Source organism: Vulpes lagopus, chromosome 19 (genome assembly GCF_018345385.1).
Source record: "Vulpes lagopus strain Blue_001 chromosome 19, ASM1834538v1, whole genome shotgun sequence".
Classification (NCBI taxonomy): domain Eukaryota; kingdom Metazoa; phylum Chordata; class Mammalia; order Carnivora; family Canidae; genus Vulpes; species Vulpes lagopus.
Genome location: NC_054842.1, coordinates 27,041,675 through 27,064,812, shown reverse-complemented (window position 1 = coordinate 27,064,812; position 23,138 = coordinate 27,041,675). Strand labels below are relative to the sequence as shown.

At 44.0% G+C, this 23,138-nt stretch overlaps 1 protein-coding gene and 1 long non-coding RNA gene across 3 annotated transcripts in view; one reads left to right on the top strand and one right to left on the bottom strand.

Moving 5' to 3' along the window:
• The window catches only part of RFTN1 (raftlin, lipid raft linker 1), a 198,097-nt gene that overhangs the window by 51,959 nt on the left and 123,000 nt on the right, over window positions 1-23,138 (bottom strand). For both annotated transcript variants that reach the window (XM_041734082.1, XM_041734081.1), the window contains exon 5: window positions 6,149-6,488. In XM_041734082.1, the coding sequence (XP_041590016.1) occupies window positions 6,149-6,488 (340 nt within the window). The remainder of the gene's footprint in view (window positions 1-6,148; window positions 6,489-23,138) is intronic.
• Window positions 508-21,827, top strand: LOC121478783. The gene is made up of 4 exons (XR_005984584.1): window positions 508-834; window positions 4,002-4,069; window positions 20,943-21,017; window positions 21,712-21,827. It is a non-coding gene; the product is annotated as an uncharacterized LOC121478783 (long non-coding RNA).

Below are 23,138 nucleotides of genomic sequence, written 5' to 3'. Positions count from 1 at the left end.
CACTTCATCACACCGAAGGATTCCCCACTCATGGCACGACAGAAACACAACTTTCCCAAATGCGTAATGGAACAGAAAAAGGGGAAGGCCAAAAGGGGAAGGGAGGGTGCCAGATGTGGGGTGAAGGGAAGACAGAGACTGTCCTCCACAAGGTAGGCAGCATGGTGCTGACAGTGCCCCTGCTCTCCCATGGGGTCCTCCCCAGGGAGGAGGGCTGAAGCTAGAGACAGAAAAACATTTTTCCGGAAGGGAAGGAAATGGTGCTGGACTGAGAGCATCCAACGCATTAGTAGCAATGAAATATTGGGAGAAACTTGATGTTGGATGCGTAACCCTTAAGTTAACTCTCTCCTCCCGCTCTATCCGTGGCCACAATCCTCTCACTACTCACATGGAAGCCCGCCAAGAGAAACTATCCCCAAACGATGCTCTTTGATGTTTTAATATTCTGATTCTCCAACACACATCATCACATGAGCGGGCACCAAGGGTTCCAAAAAGGAGTCCCAAAGTTTGTTTAAATTTTCTCAGCTGCTCTGTGACTCTGCCATGACCCCAGCTGGAAGATTTTTCCAGACATGGGACAGAAAGTCCCAAAGGAGGGGGGAAGACATTGTTTCTGAGAATGTTCTGAGAACAGCTGAAGAACTGGGACGGACAGAGCACTCAAGGAGCCAAGACTGTCTTGCCTTGTGTTATTTGTCTTGTCTTTCTCTTTCTTCCTGACTCAAGGGGCCTTGCTATGTGCTTTGTAGATCCCCTGTGTGCAGAAAAGCCGCTGTAATATGATGGAGGATACGTACACGTTCGCTGGATCGACCTGAGCCAAACAAGGTCAGCAAGCCAGGGAAGGAGGCAGATGGCATGGGGCCTACTGGGTGCTGCCAGCCTGACAGCCAGGTCACTGAGGCCTCGCTCAGCTCCTCGGGAACAGGAAGGAAAGGTCTGAGGTCCATGCCAGGCAGTGGGGGTTTGGGCATGGGATGAAGTCTGCAGTCTGCCTGTAAGTATGGCCCCAGAGAGCCTGTGACTGGCAGGTAGAGGCAAGCTGGCTGGGTCCTGGTGTTCCAAGAGACCTCTGGGCTGGAGGGAAGAGAGAGTTCAGAGTCTGGCTAAAGCATGGGGGCTCCAAGGGCCAGAGTGGGAGGAGGAGGAGGAGGCTGGCCAGTTGGCCGGGTTGGGGGGGTGGAGGGGAGGAGGGAGAAACAAGTAGGCATCAGATTTGACCTCGTAGCTGGACTGAGAGCAGGCTAAGGTCTGCTGAGGTCCCAGGCAAGGGGGCTAAGATGAAAGGTCTGCATCAGAGAGCAGGGCTGTGGGCTCTATGGTGGGACAAGAGGGCAGAAAGGCTTGGAGCCCATCCAGATTCCTGACTCGGCGAGACACTGCTGCAGACTTCTGTCAAGGCCGGGTACTACCAGCGGGGCAGCTCCGGGCCTGGATGGGGGCTATTTGTGAGGACAAAGTAGGGGAAACCCTGCACGCCAAGGAAACCTTGCACAGCTCTCTATGGGAAGCCCCTGGCAAGGATGGCAGCAGCCACGGGCACTTCCACCTCCACCACCTCATGTGGCTCTCCCAGCCTGCAAGCAAGGGGCTGCATCACTTCTATGCCCAGAAACCTCAAGTGGATCCCCCAGACATCACAAGCTGGAAAGTGGCAAAGCCAAGAGTCTTTAAAACCCCAAACCTTGGGTTGTTTCCAAATCTAACAAGAGGCTCATTTCATCAGTACACAGAAAGCAGGAGCTGCTGACCACGGGTGGGGAGGGAGCTCAATAGCTCGTTGTTAATGGACTGAGTGAAAGGCCAAAAAGATGGTGGCAGGTGGCAGGTCTGGGAAGAGGCAGAGCCACAGGGAAGAACCATCCTGGGGGCACAGTGAGGGGAGGGCGCTGGCCCAGCCCAGGAAGGGGCCAGACATCAGAAAGGCCAGACTCCAGAGGATACCTCCTCGCCCCCTCCACACAGTGAGCTGGCTGCCAGGGAGGCCTCCTAAAAAAAAAATCCCCTCAGCTGAGAAATACAATTGAGGTCACTGGCTCGGGTTTCTGGCTGGCATTTCTCAGCATTTTTGAGTGACGAGGCACAGGATAAGAAGGGCAGTGCTTAGAAGATGTTTTATCATTATTTCAGTGACAGTGAGAACAATCTGAATTTGTGTGGCCTCCATGTTTCTCTGACTCAAGATGTAGCAACAGAGACAAAGAGGGAAGGACAGAGAGGAATGTTGGAGGCGAGGGGAGAGGTGACAGGTTGGCATCGGGGGACACCTTCCTGACCTTCCACTGCACTGGCCTTCCCCACCTGGCCTGTTCATTACAGATGAAGCAAGCATGCTCCCCATCGACAGAAATGCATCACAAGGGGCCATTCATGCTCCTGTGAGCAGAGCTGCTGGGGTGCCATGTGTTCACCGTAAGGCAGGGGCAAGCACGGGAAGTGCAGCGTCTGGGGGGAGGCATGGGGCTGTCCCAGCACCAGGTCAGGAGATCTCTGCACAGCAAGGACATGAAACCCTCAGAAAATGCTCCAGGACCAGGAAATAAGGCGAGGACCAGGAAGAGAACTGTATGATGGGTCTCCAGAGGGACCTGCATGGGCAAGGGGGCATAACCTCCAGACCAGAGAGGCAGTTCAAGAGCCCATGGGGATGGGGAGGACCCGCCTGCCTTGGGTCTGGATGGTGAATCTGCTGGCAAGCCCTATGTGAGCAGTTGCAGCCTAGACCTGGCTCCCCTAGGCCTCCTATAAAGGAAATAAATTAAACGCGGAGAAGGAGGGGGAAAGAGGGAGACTCCCTCTGGATTTTTTTTTAATTGTCTTGCTGTGATTGCCTATTTAAACCCACCTGGCAGAAAGAGGAGTAAAAACACTTCACCCTCCTTAGGGGGCCCTGAGAGAAAGGCAAGCTGAAAGCTGAGCAAGCAGCGGGGAGGGGAGACTGAGAGGATGCCGGGGCAGGTTGGTGGTGTAAGGAAATGGCAAGACTTCTCAGGGAAAAGATTTAGGAGAGAGGCCCGGGTCAGGTGAAGGCCATGACCAATGCTGACAGGGTTCCTGCATGTCCGGCCTTCAGGGAGGCTGGATGCTCAAGCTATGAGATTAAACTTCACTACATGAGGGCATGGAAGGTGACTTTCCTTATCTGTGAAATGGGCTTAATCATAACATCGGCCACCATAAAGCTGTTGTGAGGCACCATCAAGATGGCACATCGGCAGAACCTAGATAGGCTCAGCCAGGGTTACCACCATCATGAACTGTTGTCTATTCATCCCCCACAAGGCCATGTATGCGCACCAGCATGCCTGTGTGTTCATTAGCTGATAAAAAAAGTCCAAAGGCTCATTTCTGCCACACAACAAGGAATAAAGGATGGCAGAGAGCTGCCAAAATTTCAGAGACCCGTGGCCTCCTAGCAGAGAGATAGGGGCTGTGTGTAAACAACAGCCAGCCAGCTTGCCCACTGGGTGAGATTAACGTGGGTATTATAACATCCTCCACGGCCGAAATTCCCATCCACTATTGGGCCGACCACCTCCAGACACACATTAACGCATTACTCCTCAGCAGGATCTGGTTTGTTAGGAGAGAACAGAGACTCTGAAGAAATGAGACACAGGCCAAGACACCTCGGCTGTTGAGGACTCTCTGTGTGTACAGCAATGGAGGGGAGTCTCTGGGTGAGAGAGGCAAATAGCCCCAGGGCAGCATGTGGGGGAAATGGTCCTAGGGCAGGAGGTCTGGAAGCAGTCTGGGAGAAAGGTGGATTCTGGAGCAGGAAATACCAGAAAAGTCCCGAGGGGTACTTCAGTATTAAGTGTCTCCTTTCTCAAAACCAGGGTTCTGTGCAGGAGTAGAGGTCAGTAGGCAGGGCTACTGAGCCTGTACGCCAAAAATAACAGTTCACATTCAGAGTCAGGCAATGGTAACTGTTTTAAATGTACATCTCATTTAACATTCCAACAAGAAACTATTGCTCCATCTCTATTTTCCAGGGTAAGAAACCGAGGCACAGGAGGGTATTGTGCCCAAGACTGCCTAGGTGGAAGGTGACAAATGGAATGTAAGTGAAGTCTAGATTCTAAAAGATTATTTGTTTATTTATTTGAGAGAGAGAGAGAGAGAGAGAACATGAGCAGGGAGGAGAGTCAGAGGGAGAGGGTGAAGCAGGGGAGTCCGATGTGGGGCTCAGTCCCAGGACCCCAGGATCATGATCTGAGCTGATGTCAAATGCTTAACTGAATGAGTCACCCAGGTGCCCTGGAATCTAGGTTCTTACCATAGTGCTACCTGCCTCTCAAGATTCCTGTCCTTTTCTCCTGAAGGGCCTGTGCCTGCCCTGAACCCTCACCCTGGTATGTTCCTCCAAGGAAGCCTGTCTTCCTATCAGAGATTCAGAGCAACACATCCAGCCCAACACCACTGAGAAGATGGAGGTTTCTGGAATAAGACTTTGACATTCATCAGGAGATGCACACAGGGTCTCAGCTACTCTGGAGGGACCAGAAGTCTACCTCAATCTGCATGAAATGCCCCATAAATGAAGAGCCCCACTTTAGGATCTAGACCTTGATTAAATAACAATCATAATATATCCCAGAATGGAGGTAGTAACTTAATCCCTCTAAGTTAACTTTGCAAATAAGCCCAGAATGAACCATCCCATAATTTTCTTTTTAGAACTACTGACCTAATATAATAAAAGAAACTGTTCTACCTTCTTTTCTATTCTCAAAGCATAAACTGTTCCTAATCATTAATAAGAGGCTAATTTTGGGATGCCTGGCTGGCTCATTCAGTTAAGCAACCGACTCTTGATCTCGGTTCAAGCCATGATCTTAGGGTCGTGGGAGCAAGCCCGGGGTGGGGCTCCATGCTCAGTAAGAAATCTGCTTGTCCCTCTCCCTCTGCTCTTCCTCCTGGTCAAATAAATAGATAGATAGATAGTAGATAGATAGATGGATAGAGATAGGTAGATAATCTAATTTCAAGAATCAGTAAATGAATCATAACATTAACCAGGAAGGTTAAGGCTAAGGAGAAAGGCCTCCTAAGGCCTGGGGGTCTCCTCGCAGTCTTGTTACTTGTGCACCTTCCAAAGGCTTGGAAAAGACCACAAAACTCATGTGAGCGCCTGGCTCTCAGGAAATGGCTGGTCACTAGATTTCTTGGAGAAAGAAGAGGAAAGGGAATTACAGGGAAATGGAGTGAAACGTCACTCACCATAAACTGAGAGCCTCCGTCAATCTTATTACTCTATGAGAGCATCACACAGGGGAGACTGAGCAGAGAGGTGAAATGGGATGGCCGTTAAGGCAGTGGGGGCTCACAGACCAGATCTGCCAGTTTCCAGCGTGGGTGAAGATTTACTCTCTAACCTCTGTTTACTCAGCTGTAAAATGGGCAGTGATACCACAGCTGACCCACATCACAGGGAGAACTAAGAGATCAGTCATGTAAAATGCTTACTGGTGCAGGGCCCGGTACACAGGAAGTATCAATATAATGTTGGCTACTATCATCACTGTTGTATTGTTATTTGAAATTGCCAACCTAAAGTGCATGCTCTAATGGCCATTACAATGTGATTAAGAGGATTCACATATTGGTGGCCTCTCCTTGGCAGTGTTCTCTCCACAGTGCTGATTTGTCAACTACACACACTCCCTGAAATCTGGTTGTTTACAGCCTCGTGAGTTGAATCACCAGTTTCCTGCACAATTTGTCCTCAAATGGCTTTCTTGATTTCCTTCTTTAGGCAGATATTCAAAATAAGCGGACCAAAAGTGGAGCATAGGTTCTGCATTGGTGCCCAGCATGTTAACGCTTCCTATGCTAAGAGCGAACTAATTCAAGGTCAGTGCAAGAGTGTGGGGATAAAGATCCCTCAGGTTCTAGAATCCACTTCCAATGTGACATGTTGGAGCAACTGCAAGTCAATTTCATGTGGTTGTGCTCTCGGAAGTCAAAACCCCAAAAGCAATCAGTCAGGAGGCCCAGAAAAATCAAGTTTCTCCTGTTGGATAGACAGCCGTCTGTACACTCTCATTCTATTTCTTTTTCCTAAAATGCCATGGGAATTACTGGAAAGCTGTTAGCCTCTCTTTAAGTGGGTCAAGAGTCCCTGTGTGGACATACTTACTTCCCGAAAGTGGCTCCTCATGCACTTCCAACAGGTCACCATCCGGCCCATCCAAAGTCTTGTTCACCCCATGTGGTGACAATGCTGCACCATCCCCATCTCCTGAGGACAAGCTGGGCTGCTCAGCAACGGGCGTCTCCCCTGCGGGGCCCTGGCCTGGCTCCTGGCTGCTGTGGGTCCCTGCTGGTGCACCCGGGTTCTCATCATCCCCACACCTGCCAGGCTCCTTTTCCGCATCTCTGGTGTCTGCTGGGGGGCTGCTGGCTGCTGGCTTCGCAGGGCAACCGTACTGAGGTATGACACCGACAAACTTCAGGCCCTGACTTGCAGCATCCTGGATCTGTGAACAAAATGAAGGGAACCGATTGAATAGGATGTTCTATCAAAGGGGAGTATGTACAACATCCAAAAACACCTTACTGAAGGCATCTGTGGGTATTTCAGTTTGAAGATGAAATCTCTCAGACGCTCCATGTTCCCTCTAGGTGGTGGCGTGGTGGCCACACCCTAACCTTGGCCCCACTGGGGACAGACAGCATGGGGCTTGCTCTTTTTAACTACGAGGCATGTGGCTAGACAGGGCTGAGATGACCTCTCTTTGAAATACTGCACGAGTCCCTTCTGGTTATTCTTTTTTCTAAGAGGCTACAAGAAGGTTCTAAAGGATGGGCTGGAACAAAGAGTTTGAAAGAGGAAGTTCATTTTGGTAAGTAAGAGTTTATTTTTTTCGTTATTTTTTTTCTGATGAATTACCTACTTCCTGCCAATGAGGCTACTGTATAATCCAGCATGTCTATATAACCATATACCAACTACCAGATGATATTTTATGACCCAAAGAGCTTCCTCTTTTAAACAGTTGTTTTGGCAGAGCAGGGCGGGAGTGGGGAGAAGCACCACTATGTGAAAGCTGATGCGCACGTTCCCCAGGGCGGGGAAATCTGATGGGGACCTGCTTGGAGGTGCTCTCCGCCTAAGCCAAAGGCACCTGAAAACGATGCTGGGTCCACAGGCATTGCTTGGGCAGACTCATGACTCTACAAGCTATGGTACATACCCTCTAACCTTGGTAACAGGTAGCTTGCTTCTGACTTCCTGAGCCCACGAGATGGGGCGTGGCTAATGGCCACACAGAGTATTGAGGCACTTTAACTCTCCCCTCCTGGACGAATACCCCCAGGCTATTTAATAGTCATAAGTGAAAGAAAAATGCAAAGTAGTAGCCTAATAAAATTAAGCAAGAGCCAGTCCAAAGTAGGAAATCAGCTTTAGGGGACTTCCTGGGCAAGGATGCTCAGATCACTTTACAGATAAATCAGGAAGTGAGGACCTCAGGGTTGTATGAGTCTTAGTCACCAACCTGAGTGGATGACCTCAGAAAATCTTGAGGCTTCTGCAGCAATCATCCACCCTTATTTGAGAATTGGTAAGAAACGCCAGCATGGAGCTACTCTAAGGGACAAGCAAGCCATGACAGCCCTCCTTGGATGAACCAGCATAATTTTAAGCCAAAGGTCATTTTAGTTCAACACTGCACATTCTGGAAAGCAATATAGAGCAGTTACAAATGTACAGTACAGTATTTCTATAAAGTCTAACCCATGCTAGAAATAATGACAACAGGAGGAATCACCAGCTAGTGTAGACTTACTGTGTCCAATGCACTGTACTAGGCATTTTACATAAATTGTTCTGTGTAATCCTTCCAAGACCCCACAATGTATCATCATCTTCATTTCAGATGAGGATGCTGAGGCCCAGAGGCATTAAAGTCATAAAGCAAGCAGCAAGTAGCTAAAGTTCAAAGTGAGGTATGAGTCAGGCCCAAGTTCATTCTCTCAACCACATGACCAAGTGGACAGCTCTCAAAGCATCATCAAGCACATACGTGTTCTTGGACATATATGTGTCCAAACATATGCCCATGGTTGGCTCAATCCACTCTTCAAAAATTGAACAAAAGGGGTCCACTAAACAGACCCCTTTCCATTCTGAAAATTTTTCACCTACAAATCTGGGATACTCACTTACTTTTATAAATTGTTTTGGAAAGCTTCTGAAAGAAGACACAGGTAACAAGAGTTTTAAAAGAAAAGAGTGGGAGATAATGATTGTCAAAGTACCTTAGGTTAAGGGAAGCTCCTGCATACAAAGCAGAGCTCTGAGCTTCCTGGTGACACAGGCAAAGCAATGGATTTTACAATCCTCAAATGAAATGAGGAAACATGCCAGCTCCCCAAGAGAGAAGTATAATTTGCTGGTAAGGAACCGAGAAGTTCATTGTAGGACTCTTGTAGAGCCATGGAGTAAGACATGTCTTCCTTAGTTTTACAGAAAATGAAGAGATATTTTTCTCACATCACTTAGGTATTCTTAACCCTTGATAAAAGGTGAGGACATTAGGCTAAAGCACAGATCTTTGAAGGTCCTTCTGTGTGGAGCTGAAGCGAGGTGACCCAGGTCTCTGTGGACAGCTGTGGCAGATGGCAGCACGCTGACATGTGTCAGTGCCGGGGAACTGGGCCACATTACCACTAACTTCTCCAATTCCCACCACAGTGGCCAGGGGTGGCTTTTTCTAATCTTAAATTGTTGAAATTTGTCAAGTTATTTCACAAATTACTTGCTTACACTTCTTCAGAAGGGGTCTGGAAACTGGCTTTTTAAAGTTTCAAATACGTTAGGCAAATTCTCAAGGCACTAAACCTGTACTAAAAGTAAACGAAACCTAACTAGCCACAAATTTTCATAGGTGAGAAAATACCGTTAATAATTTCCAGATGTAGCTCCTACGGGAAGGACAGTGAGCTATCTCCCCCCAAGCTGCAGACCTGTTTCAGCTGTCAGGCCCCTACACTCCAGTGTGGCTTTCTCCTTCACCAGCTGCAAACCTGAGCCTCTCCGCTTGCTGTGGCACTGCAGGGACAGGTACGCTGCCGGCACTTGGCCCGCTCACACCTGGCCCACGTGACAGGGGTCTCACTGCAGACAAAACACCTCTGAAGGCTGAAGCATTTTTAAAAGCTGGTCCCACCAAGGGCTCGACCCCAGGCCAGTCTCAACCTGAGTCATGGGGCTGGAAGGCAGGAAGGCCTGGCTTGGAGCTCCAGACGTGTGACTCTGATACCAGAGTATGTTACATAACTTTCTACGGTTCAGTTTTCTCACCCGTAATATGGGGAAATCATACTTCTCTTGCAGTTGCTCTGAAAATCAGACATCGCATATGGCAGGCGTGCTTAAGGAGAGGCACAGAGAAGGTAGTCCTGACTGTTACCGTTGCTCTACCCCCCTCCTTGTCGGTCCCAGGCTTCTGTGACCCTGCAGAGACTGCTGACAGTCATCCAGAGTAAGGAGGTGACAAATCTGGACACAGGGCACTATTCCAGTCCTCTCCTTCCTTACTGAGACTTGAAATTGGAGAGCTTTGCATTAATCAGACATGCATTCCCACAGCTAACTGGGCAACCGTATTCCTTGGTGCTACTGCACCTCAAACTTGTCTTCTATGCCAGGGGTTCCCAAAGTGGAGTCCCTTATTAGCAACACCAGCATCACCTGTGAAGTTGTTAGAAATGCAAATTTTCAGGTCTTACTGACTCAGAAACCCGGAATCAAAACCTCCTTCAGATTTGATCCCCAAATAGGTTTTGCCTGGCATACTGTATTTCTGGATCATGACATGATCATGACTGTTGGGCCCAGACACTTGTGTTTTAGCAAGCCTTCCAGGTGATTCCAATGCACCCCAAATTTGAGAATGCACATTTCACAAAGGCAGAATTTTGTGCGCTGCTGTGTGCCTGGTGTTAGGATAATGTCTGACATACAGTAAGTACTTAGTAAGTATCTGTGGAATGAATGAATGAATGAATGAACTGAATGAATGAATGAATGGGTACAATAAATAATGAGTGAGTAATGAGTGAAGGTAGGGATGAAGCCAATTAATTTTTCAGCTCCCGAATTCAACAAACTGTATTAAGTCCCTACACTGGCCCAGACCAACACTGTATCTAGGTGCTGGGGGTATAAAATAGGAATCTCAAATCTTAAGATTCAGCCAATTATTGTAAACAGACTTTAAAAACAACTACATTAATATGGCACAAAAATGCTTACTTTGTAATATTTTATTTAAAAATCAAGATTATAAATTCATAGACACAGTATCATGACAGCTATGTAATATTTCTATTACTATGATTTTTCAAAATTTATCTAATGAGTATGCATATTACTTTTATAACTGAAAAAAAGTAAACATTCCAAAAATTTCTCATTGAGAATGACAAATATAGTAATGGATATAAGGCATAGAAATGACAATGATTATTCTTGCCTAAAGGGGAGGTCAAAATGTTTCTGACAGGTCAGGGCTATAACAAATGAAATAATGTAATATAACAGGAAGAGGTAAGGAGTGTGATAAAATTGGAGTATGTATGCCTCATTGTACACATTCAAATAAAAAAAAAATTTGTTTTGGGATCCCTGGGTGGCGCAGCGGTTTAGCGCCTGCCTTTGGCCCAGGGCGCGATCCTGGAGGCCCGGGATCGAATCCCACGTCGGGCTCCCGGTGCATGGAGCCTGCTTCTCCCTCTGCCTATGTCTCTGCCTCTCTCTCTCTCTCTCTCTGTGTGACTACCATAAATAAATAAAAATTAAAAAAAAAATTTCCCCAAAATACTGTGCTAGGCAAAACCTATTTAGGGAGCAAATCTGAGGTTTGAAGGATGAATAGGAGTTCTCCAGACAGGTGGAAAAAAGGGAGAATGGCAATGCAGGTAAAGAGAAAGAAGGATCATCATGGGTAAAAACGTGATGGTTTGCAATAGCCTGATGTATTGAAGTATCTTTTATGAATATTTCTGGATCATGACAGGACAAGCTAGGTGTAGGGGCGAACTGGAAATCAGAAGGGCCATATCGTGGATGTCACTGAATGCCCATGCCAACAAAGGCTGTGACTTCACCCTGCAGGCCAGCATAACCAACTTTCCCACTGTAGTAACTCCAAAAACAGAGGATGGAGGTCTGAGGGCAAAGCACAATATTCCTTTGAATGCTCACCTTTTATCTTAAACATTAATGAGAAATTTGTATCCTGCACCTTTGTATTATACAGTATTGAAACTTTTAAAAAGATGCCAAGGTTAAATGACTTCCTCTTGCCCCCACCCCAACCCTTCCAGAGAAACTCATGTCTCAGGAATATGAAACATCTTGGTGCATAAATCTTTGCAGCTCTCCTTACTTTCTTCGGGTGGATTCCTGGAAGAGGAATTAATGGGTCAAGGGATATTAACTTTTCAAAGGCTTGATACAGGCTGCCAAATTGTTTACCAGAAAGGGGGAGTAGTAGTCCTTTTTAACCAGAGGAACTCCATTTAGATTTTATAAAGATCGATATTTGGCTAGACCCTAAGGGCCCTGACTCTTCTAACTCTAGTACAGCACTTGCTTTTCTCTTTTTCTCTCTTAAAGTCATTTGACCGTGTTTGTTAAACTGATCCCTGTTTGTTTCTCATGCACTCATTTATTCATTTGTTCATTCATAACCTTTATGGAGAAAATCCCTTGAGCGTACTAATGGCAGGCACTGGATGCCATTTGTCAGGGTTCACCCTCAGTCACCCAGTCTCCTCACTCTACATCCCTTGTGGTGACCTCTTCTCCTCATGTGGGTTTGGCCACTAGTCATATGTTAATTATTCCCAAATTCGGACTCCCCAGCTGTGACTTTCCTCTGAAGTTCAAACCTATATGACTGATCAGAGCTGCTAGGTCCACCATTGTCCTTGTTTCTCAAACTAGAGCCACAGGCTTCTTCCTTAGCTCTTGCCTTTCTCTAACCCTGTGTTATCAGCTCACCACATCCTGACAGATTTATCCCTCAGTGTTTCTGGAATCCCTTCCTCATTCTCCATACATCTAAGATCAATTTACTTCGGTCTCATTGCTGCTAGACACTGCCATTCCTCCAAGTCCTCATGAGCATGGAGTCAAATCAATGTGGAAGACCAAATCACAGACACCCAGGTCACCTTGTTATGGAATTCCCTGCAGACTCTCACATGCGTGCCTATAAAATTTCTCTAATGACTGTGATTATTAAAAGAGCAACTCTTAACGTTGTATAACTTTTCCACAAAGAACTTTAATATGCAGGATCTTAGGCCCCAAATAATACCTTACAGAAGAGGAAACTGGTTCTGGTCAAACTACCCAGAGCTAACTACACTGGTCAAACTATACAGGGCTGGTCAAACTACCCACAGCTAATCACAGGCAAAGTCCAGATTCAGCTCAGTATCCTAAATCCAACCTGATGCTCCTTCAGTGGTACCACTCTTTCTATTTTGTGTAATCTAGCCTGTCCCAAGATGCTCAGTATGATACCAGTTTAAACTGAAATACACCTGCACCCACCCTCTCATTTCTGCTACATTTAAAAACCACCACACCCCTGGCACTTCCAGGAGTAACACTGCTAGCTTAGGCAGCAAAAATTAAGTAAGACCATTTTCAACTGATCTGAGACTTCATTCAACTGCTCTGTAATGAGTAAACACAAATTTCATAGTAACTTTATTTTCCCAACCTAAAAATCAGAGATTATAATGTGAGAAAGATATTTTTCTCTTCAAAAAATTTATTTCTGGGACGCCTGGGTGGCTTAGCAGTTGAGCATCTGCCTTTGGCTCAGGGCGTGATCCCGGGGTTCTGGGATCAAGTCCCACATCGGGCTCCTGCAGAAAGCCTGCCTGCTTCTCCCTCTGCCTCTCTATGTCTCTCATGAATAAATAAATAAATCTTTTTTAAAAAATTTATTTCTATAAAGTCTTTACTCATTATAAAAACTTAGAGCTTCTTTGGTTATACACATTTTTATTCTTTTTAAAGATATTATTTGAGAGAGAGAGAGACAGAGACAGAGAACATGAGCCAGGGGGAAGAGGGGCAGAGAGAGAGGGAGAAGCAGGCTCCCCACTGAGCAGGAGCCCAATGCAGGACTTGATCCCAGGACTTGAAGATCATGACCTGAGCCAAAGGCAGATGCTCAATCGACTGAGCCACACAGGTACTCCTGGTTATATTTTTAAAGAATCACTTTCCTGAAAAATCACAACATGACATTGGAACAGTCCCAGAAAATCTAAGACGTGTTGTCTGTTACTCTACTTCCAAAATGAATACCTGCTGCTAAAGATATATACAGGTTTTTTCTACTATCTGAAAGTTGTGTGTTCCTACGAAAATTTTTGTCAGCCAAAATGGCACAAAATGAAGAAGCAATTACCATTAGTTTCTATGGAAAAAATCTTGAGCAGACCCAGACCCAAAAAATAATCTCTCTTAAGCTTTTCTGATACCTTAGGAAACGTTTTGCTAACAGATGCACAAAATAAATCAAGATAAAGCACAGATGCTCACAGACACAGATCAAAGTTATGGAGGCTGGAGGCTGAGATGTTGAGTATAGTTCCTGGGGAAGGAGATTGGGCGGGGGGGGGGGGCACTATTGCTGCTTGGTGTATGTGCTGCCTCTATGATGGCTTGCTGCAAAACAAACAATGAATGCTATTTTTGCTTTTTGCCTTTTTTCACAAAAGCAAAAATCCTCATTGGATTTCTCCCACTTGGTGAAAACAGGTACTAAGGTAGGTTTTTGTAAAAGAGAAGTAGCATAACGTGAACTCTCAAAAAGTAGAGGATATCTGCACTCTGTCTAGTACATGTGTTTCTGTTTTAGAGTATATGTATCAGCCAGGCAGGATGAAACCAGTTATAGAGAAATGGAACATGGGCTGGATTTTGTAAAAATGAAAGCTATGTGTAACATGAAGAAAGGAGCAGAATAGGATCCTGCTGACTGGTCAATGGGAATCACAGTTCCCACGGACCATACTAAATGGCATATGTGAAGGATCAGAGTCAGTGGAAGACTGTTTTGTCAGAATCCAGTGAAAAAGGTGTTGTGGATAATTTTATGTGTCAAATGGCCAAACTATGGTGACCAGCTGCTTGGTCAACACTAGTCTAGACATTTCTATAGAGATATTTTAAAGACATGATTAACATGTTAATTAATTGACTTTAAATAAAGCAGATTGCTTTCAAATATATGGATGGGCCTCACTCAATCAGTGGAAGGCCTTAAGAACAAAGATGGAGTTTTCCCCAAAAAAGGAATTCTGCTTTTAGACAACAACCTAGAAAATCTGCCCGAGTTTACAACCTTCAGACTCACAATGCAGCCTCACTCTTACCTGAGCCTCCAGCTGGCCAGAGAGCCCAGCAGGTTTTGGACTTGCTAGTTCCCACAATCCTTAAAAATCAATCAATTCCAATCTCAGTATCTCTCCCTACAGATAGATCAATCAATAGATAAATAATCCTATTAGGGGATCCCTGGGTGGCTCAGCAGTTTAGCGTCTGCCTTTAGCCCAGGGCATGATCCCGGGGTCCTGTGATCGAGTCCCACATCAGGCTCCCTGCATGGACACTGCTTCTCCCTCTGCCTGTGTCTCTGCCTCTGTGTGTGTGTCTTTCATGAATAAGTAAATAAAATATTAAAAAAATAATCCTATTAGATCTGTTCCTCCAGGGAATTTTGACTAATACAGAAGGAAAATAGAGAAAGGAAGCAAGGGGTATAAGATAGCACAGGGCAAGCTGATAAAGGTCTCTTAAGTCTGTACCCGACTTGGTGTGAAATGAAGATATGGCCAGGAGCTCCCAAAAGGCAGTGAAAGAGCATGTGACCCAAACAGAAACAAGACCACTGGGATTTATTCTGACACTGACTTACAGTTCCAGAGGAGAGGCTGAAGTATGGCAAGAAGGTTACCAGGTAAAGGAAACTGCCCCACCACATTTTGAGGTGGAGAAGGTAAATCCTTAACTGGTAGAGTTAACTTCTACAAGTTATAGGCAGTTTCTAATTTTATGATGAACTTAATGGAATTAAAGTTAAATTAATGGAATTAAAATTAAATTCATAACTTATTAGTGAACTAATGCTGGAAAATCAGAAACTCAAAGACTTTTAAAAGATATAGAGCTGGGCCATCCAATATGGTAGCTATTAGCCAGGTGTGACTATTTAAATTTAAAATAATTCAAATAAAATTAAATCAGAAGTTCAGTTCCTCAGGCACACTAGCTACATTTCAAGTGTTCAATAGCCACTTGTGGCTAGTGACCATATTATTGGACAGTGAAGACATAGAACATTTCCATCATCACATATTAATAAATATTATTGTGAGCATAATAAATCATATAAAATACTAATAGAAACAGAGTTTTCAACAATAACTCCAGAGGCATGTAACATAGGGAAAAGACTAAGACCTCTCTCTCACACACACATATACACACTCCACATTTACCCTAACCCAGACCACTGCCCACTCTGACCCTCCCCCATAACTCATGGGCCACCATTCTGCAACAGCTGACATTTTAAAGTCTTAGGGGATGTACGAAATATAAAAGGAACCTACAGAAGCATGCACTTATGTCAAGAACAGGCACAAAAATGCTGTTCTGAGTGGCACAGTTACACATGAGTCTTTACGGTGAATATTTTATCAGAGGCATACAACCCTTCTCATCTTTTGTCACCTAAACTCTTGTACAGCTATCTGAAAAGAAAGGTTCAAAAATAACACAGGTTTTAGCTCAAGTCTGAAGATGCCCTTAGTTCTGATGTGTTAACATTCAGCTTTAGGAATTGAAACCTTTACTAAGCATTGTTGGGAGTTTAGCGCCATTATCATATAAACCTGCTGGCATTGTGGTTTTCTCCTTTAATGACTGGGGCTCTTAGAATAAGCCCTGGACAAGAAGTCTGTGACCTACAGCTTGGACCCAACTCTGCCATCTGCTAGCTATGTGACTGGTTAAGCCAGTGGATCTAACTGAACCTCAGTTCCCTCATTTATAAAATAGAGTTAATAATACTCATTCATTCATTCATTCCCTAACTCAAAACCTTACTATGTGCTAGGCACAAGTAGCATGGAACACAATAATGAGTCAAACAGGAATCCCTGTGCTCTCAACTTATTTTGGTCCAAGTCAAGGGGTAATTTAGAGATTTTGAAGAATTACCGTGTTCAATCTTTCTCAAACTGTCTATTGCTCAGTTTGAAGGGCCACTGCTTGCCCTTAAATCCCTGGTGGACCTTGGGTTGGGGGAAAGAGATAATTTTTTTAAAGATTTTATTTATTTATTTATGAGAGAGAGAGAGAGAGAGAGAGAGAGAGAGGCAGAAGGAGGAGAAGCAGGCTCCATGCAGGGAGCCTGATGTGGACTCGATCCCGGGTTTCCAGGATCACACCCTTAGGCTGAAGGCGGCACTAAACCGCTGAGGCACCAGGGGTGCCCAAGAGGTACTGTTTTGTTCTCTTCTACTATTAGGGGTGATTTGGTGGGAAGCTCAGAATATGCTGAAAGAACTGGAAAGCCACAAACTCCCTTAAAAACAAAAGAAGAGATGGAGCCCAGCATCCCGGTGGCAGTAGAGAACCGACCGTCCTTTAGTAGCTCTCTTCAGGGTAGGCATTTCTGATAAAAGGAGTTTTATTGGCCCTCATTATCTGTGTTAATTGACTTAGTTCTTTCATTTAGAGTGTGCCTATAATTTCATAATTCGTTATAAGTGTAGTGCATAGGAGTTCTAAATCAGGAGAACTGAGAAGGTGTGCTGTTTAACTTCTATTCCTCAAAGATCTTCAATTGGTGCCCCCCTGAAAACCAATCCGTTAGAAGACCCCAGCCTGCCAAAAGTCTAAATCAAAGATGCAAAAGGGCAGTAAGCAAGGAAAGGTCTATATATGAGGAAAGACTCAATGGTATCTCAAGTAGCAGCCAAGTGGAGACAATATGGTAGGGCCAGAGCTGACCTTAGGAAGACCTGGAGCCAATGTCTTCAGCACAGTCAGGAAACTTTCTCCAAGTTTGGTCCCTACTTTTATTTATTTGTTAGCATCATTCCTCTTTCTTATTTAGGAAAAATCTTCTCCATGTGGCAGGAAATAGGATCATTGTCAACTTCTGAGTTTTCTGCTTACAGCCTAGCCCCTGGAGATAGAATGTCCAAACTTCCTGGTTACACACTACCGAAGATCCCACAGAAGGGCTCTGATTGGCCCAGCTCAAATGAGGTGTTCACTTCTGGGCCAATCAGCTCTGGCCAGGACAGAGCTGGGTGGCTCCCATGGAAGTCATATAGCTGGATTATTGGAACAAAGGTTAGCAACATGAAGAGGTAAGAAAGTGTCATAAATTATGTAGAGGAGAGTAAGTGCTCAGTATGCCTGCACAGAAAATCCATAATCACAAAAGTTTACATTAATTGAGTGTTTACTATGTGCTGCAGACTACTTTAAGGGCCATACATGAGTTAACTCATTTAATCCTTATAATAACAATAATTGATTTTTTTAATCCCCATGTTACAGATTAGAAAACTGAGGCACAGAGAGGTTGCACAGCTTGCCCAAGGGCACACAAACTGGTGTGTGTGGGGGTAGGATTCAAAAGTAGGCAGTTTGGTTCCAGACTCTATGTTCCTACCTATTATATATAGTTCAGTATTATACTGTCTATACTATAGCCTATATTCTAACCTATGTTATGAAATACCAGGGCTAGGTCATGAAGACCGTTGAATCTTTAGTCTGGACTTTTTACTCTGTAGGTAATGAGGTGCCATCATAGTGTCAGAATAGCAGTGACACAATCAGATTTCTCCTAAAGAAAATTAACGTGTCCACAGAATGTGGTATGAATTGAAGTGGAGGGTGGTAGTAATAGAAGTGAGCAGACAGGAGGCAAAAAGTGGCTGAGGGCCTGAGAGTCACCGCAGAGGTTATGAGAAAGGTCTTAAGAGCTACCCTTGTCTGGGAAGGATAGGAGTGAGAAGTAGATGGGAAACCAAAAGTAGAGACATTAATTTGCCAACTAAAAGGGCAGACGCCACAGGCCTCTGCTGTGTTAAACAATTGCTAATCACCCAAAGGAGGACATTTTTGAAAGCAAAGGTAGAACAGTTAATAATAATGCTGAGATGACAGGGATAAGTTGCAAACGTCCAAGGAGACTGAGGCATATGATCACCTAGTTAAACGTGATCAGCAGTGAAGACCCAGAGAGCTGCTTTAAAAAAGACTCCAATGACTGCTCTCTCTCATCCTTCTTTGCCCAACATGTGGTCTGCTTCTTCTATCACTTAACTGCTATTACATCCTTGGCTTTCTCAATCTGGCCCCTCTTGCAATGTCAAATCCATCCCACCCATCCAGGGTCACAGCAAGGAAGGTTCAAGGCCTTCCATCTCGACCATGGATGGACACTGTGCCAACCTGCAATCCCTCCATCTACCCCTAGCCCGCGCTGCCATCCTCCTCCTGGAGGGCCTCCCCCACACTTTGTTCTGGCACCTCCACTTTCATGAGCCTTTATTCTTTTATCATTCAAAGTTCATTCCCCTGCTTCTCCCTCTGCCTAAGTCTCTGCCTCTCTGTGTCTCTAATGAATAAAAAAGTAATCTTTAAAAAGGGAGGGGGGCTCCTGGGCGGCTCAGTAGTTGAGCATCTGCCTTTGGCTCAGGTAGTGATCCTGGGGTCCTGGGATGGAGTCCCTCATCAGGCTCCCAGCAGGAAGGCTGCTTCTCCCTCTGTCTATGTCTCTGCCTCTCTCTCTCTCTGTGTCTCTATGAATGAATGAATGAATGAATGAATGAATGAATGAATGAATGAATAAATAAATAAATAAATAAATAAATAAATAAATAAATCTTTAAAACAAAACGGAACAAAGATCATTCCCTTTGGGGTCTAAGCAGATTGTTCTGTTTGGGATGCTGTTCGACCTAAACTCCCCATGGTGTCTCCTTGCCACCAGGGTCCTCTCTTCCCATTTATGGCCCTCTCTGAAATCCCAGTCATGGTCACCTCGTCATGTTTCAACATGCCTCTTTCCTTAATTTTCATCATATCACTTACTTCCACCTGTGTCCTTATTAACTTATTGTCTTTTCCAGTTGAATGAGAACTCTGTGAAGGCAGGAATGTTGTCTATTTTGTTCCCTACAATGTCTCTAGCATCTGAAACACTTGTTGGTACCTTGTAAGTCCTCAATAAATGTCTATTAAAGGGAAGAATAGGAAACATATGAAATTTGCAGCATCTGATGTTACTCCTAAGTGGAATGTCTATGACTCTTACAATTTCAGAAACAATCCATCTGGGGCCAATAACGTTTTGCAAATAACAGTCAATTGAGATTTTGAAAATCTGCACATCATTTGATACTCATCTCATTTTTAACAGTGAAAAAAAACCTAGTCTAGAGAAATTAAGGGGATGGAGGTCCAGGGCTACATCCTAAGAAAGCAACGTTAAAATAAAATGATTTGCAGCCTTCGGGTTTCTAGTCCATCTCTTCACAAACCAGGTCAATCTTCCCCTCAGGTAAAAGAAAATCTACAACAATAAACAATTCGTTCATATCAGTACTTCTTATCAAGGTAAAAAAAAATGCCTCTTAACTGGGCATTCCTTGGGGCCTTCTTTTTTAAAGGAACTACCTAACACAAGACCATGCATTTCCTTAAAAAACAAAATGAAACAAAACAGCTAGAATTCAGAATCCTGGAACTGCTGAGGTTGACAAGCTCAGTTTTATACTCCGATAATACCAGTGACCCTGGAGTTGCAGGCTTGAGACAAAGAACCTCGAGGGCTTATTAAGACTCCTGAGAATGTTCTGGAATACCAGTTTTAGAGTCTTCATGGAACTCAAATCTCAGCACCACAGTTAAATGTTTGAAGCAAAAGAACATAAGTTTAAAGAACTTTAACCAAGAGCAGATGTTTCCCTTCACACCATGCTGCTTTAACAACCAGTATTTGTGATTTTTTTCTCCCCACCATTCCCTGATTTACATAGGCATCCAAAACATTGATGAAAGGCACTTTAACAAAATGTTGAGACGGTGTGGTTGGACCAGTGCTATCCTAGTTTTACCTCTTGGTTTAAAAAAAAAACAACCCCAAAACCTTTTTCTATTCCCATGACTTCAGACCAACAAAAATATAACACGGTCCTAATGGCATTTGAAACCCCCATGGTAAACAGAGCAGTTAAACTAAGTACTTGGGGATGGTTTTCATTACAATGTGCTAAAGAAATGAATGTTTTATTGTTCCTTTGTAAATACCCTGGAGAACACTGGGATGGTTCTTCTGGAAGATGGAAATGATTTGAGGGAGTTTCAGATCTCATGAAGATATGTGATCTCTTTTGAGTAACAAATAGGATTTATTTTGGGAGGGGGTGCTTTGTATTCACAACTATTGAGCATTACACTTAAAGATTATTTTCAATGTCCAATAACCTTTCTACTCAATACTCAATTCTACTTCTTGCCTTCCTTTTTATTTTTAATGTATTCCATATTTGCCCTTGCATGGTCTCAAAGTACTCTCCCAGGAGAATGAGCTGTAAATTAACATAGCGTGTTCAAATTCATGTATGTGGCAGACTGTATGTTCCAAAGATGGCCACAACAGTTATTTCTCATTCCAAATGGTCTGCAGGAACTGTGCCACTCCCCCATAAAAAGGCAGAGTTTATGTCCCTTTACTTGAACCAGTATGGGCTTCTGTGATGATTTTGACCAATACATAAGGTAAAAAGGGAGCTATATGACTTGAGGCCTCGTCATAAAAGTTCCATGAATGCTCACTTCGTTCTCTTGGGATGCTTGCTCTTAGGACACAGCCATCATGTTTTGAGGAAGCCCAAGAGTCTGTGGAGAGACCTGTAGCCAGCAACAACTTATCAGCCATGTGAGTGCACCATCTCGAAAGTGGCAGCCACTGTCACTTCAGCCATGTGGAGCAAAGATTAGTTACGTCTCCCCAATCCTGCCCAAATTGTAGATTTGTGAGCAAAATGAAAGACTGTTGTTGTTTGAACCTTCTATGTTTTAGGATTGTTCATTACACAGCAGAATAGATACCCTCTTAAAATACAGCAATCCTCACTAACCTATGGGAAGATACCAGACTACAGTAATTTCTTAAGGTAAAATCCACATCCTTTATAAAGGATGCAGTTAGCACTCTCAGATATGCAGAAATATAAACAAGGATACTATGAATACTTCCAAGGAGTGGACCTTGAGGAATATGCTTTAATCGAAAGGTAAGAACAGTTTGTAATTAGCTTCGCAGTTTGTGATGATGCCTCGAAACTGCTGGAACTAGCGGTACTCGGGAGGTAAGCATTGCCCCTGCAGTGTGCCTTACATTATTAATCAGCTGAGCAAACCTGTAGACAAACATGAGCTCAGTTTTTGTTTATCACAAGTTACAAATGTGCAGAATGTGAATTAATGATGATGTTTTACTATTCAAGAGCGACACAGAATAATGTCCACATTCCCAGGCACCATCAGAGTCAGAAGGGATTGTAGAGACCTCTGCTAAGCTTGAGGCTTAGTAAAAAAAAAAAAAAAAAATCATGTGTGTTATTCTTCAGGTGTCCTAAAGAGAATCTTCCATTGCCCTCTGGAGAGCGTCTCAGAAGCCGAGTAGCAGCTACAGCTCTCATTCAAAATGAGAAGTCACTGAAATAAAGTTTCTATGCCAACTGAATGATAAAGAGTTCCATCAAAAGCTAACTTTATTTCTACCAGGAATATATGTAAACATTTTCTTTTAAAGTTTTCCCATCTTTTCAGGTATTTTCTTTTGACAGCCTTCAGCCTCCTTCATCTGCTCACTCAGTACAGCCTCAGTACTCCCTGTACCCTCCATACCCCAACCTTTTTCTCTCTGAAGAAGCTTTCTTTATAAAAGCTTCCCTGCCTTCTACTCAATAATATCCCTACCACCCCTTCGATAACATCCCTAGTTCTGCCACCAATAACATCCCCTATCTAAAGAAGATGTGGGGGCAGCCCGGTGGCTCAGTGGATTAGCACTGCCTTCGGCCTAGGGCCTGATCCTGGAGACCCGGGATCAAGTCCCACTTTGGGCTCCCTGCATGGAGCCTGCTTCTCCCTCTGCCTGTGTCTCTGCCTCTCTCTCTCATGAATAAATAAATAAAATCATTAAAAAAGAAAGAAAGAAAGAAAGAAAGAAAGAAAGAAAGAAAGAAAGAAAGAAAGAAAGAAAGAAAGAAAGAAAGGAAAAGAAAAGAAAAGAAAAGAAAAGAAAAGAAAAGAAAAGAAAAGAAAAGAAAAGAAAAGAAAAGAAAAGAAAAGAAGGAAGATGTGGTATATGTAAATGGTGGACATTACTTAATCCTTAAAAAGAAGGAAATCCTGCCATTTGCAACAACATGGATGGACCTAAGTGAAGTAAGTCAGGCAGAAAACGATGAATACTATATGATATAACTCATACGTGAAACCTAAAAAAGTCAAACTCCGAAAACAAGAGTGGAATGGTGGTTGCCAGGGGCTGAGGGTAATGCTGGAGAAATGGGAAGGTTGGGGTCAAAGGGCACAAATTTACAGTTATAAGATTAATACATTCTGGAAATGCAGTGCACACCATGATGACTATTGTTAACAACATCGTTAATACAACACATTGCGTAATCACATAAGAGATAGCTGTTAATATTCTCACTACAAAAAAGGTAACTATGGATATGCTCATTAACCTTAAGGTGGCCAATGATTTCACAATATGTAGGTATATCGAATCATCATGTACACCTTAAATTTACACAATGTTGTCACTTACAGCTCAATAAAGCTGGGGAAAAATAATCTTATTTTTTTCCCATTACCCCCAACAATATACCATTCCTGTCACCCCCATTGGTAATACTGCTACTATTCCAGATAATAACATCCCTAATATCCCATCAGATTACATGCCTACTACCCATCTTCCCCAGCTGCATTTTCAATACCTAGGAATACTGCAGTAAGACTCACGGAATGAAGATATAGA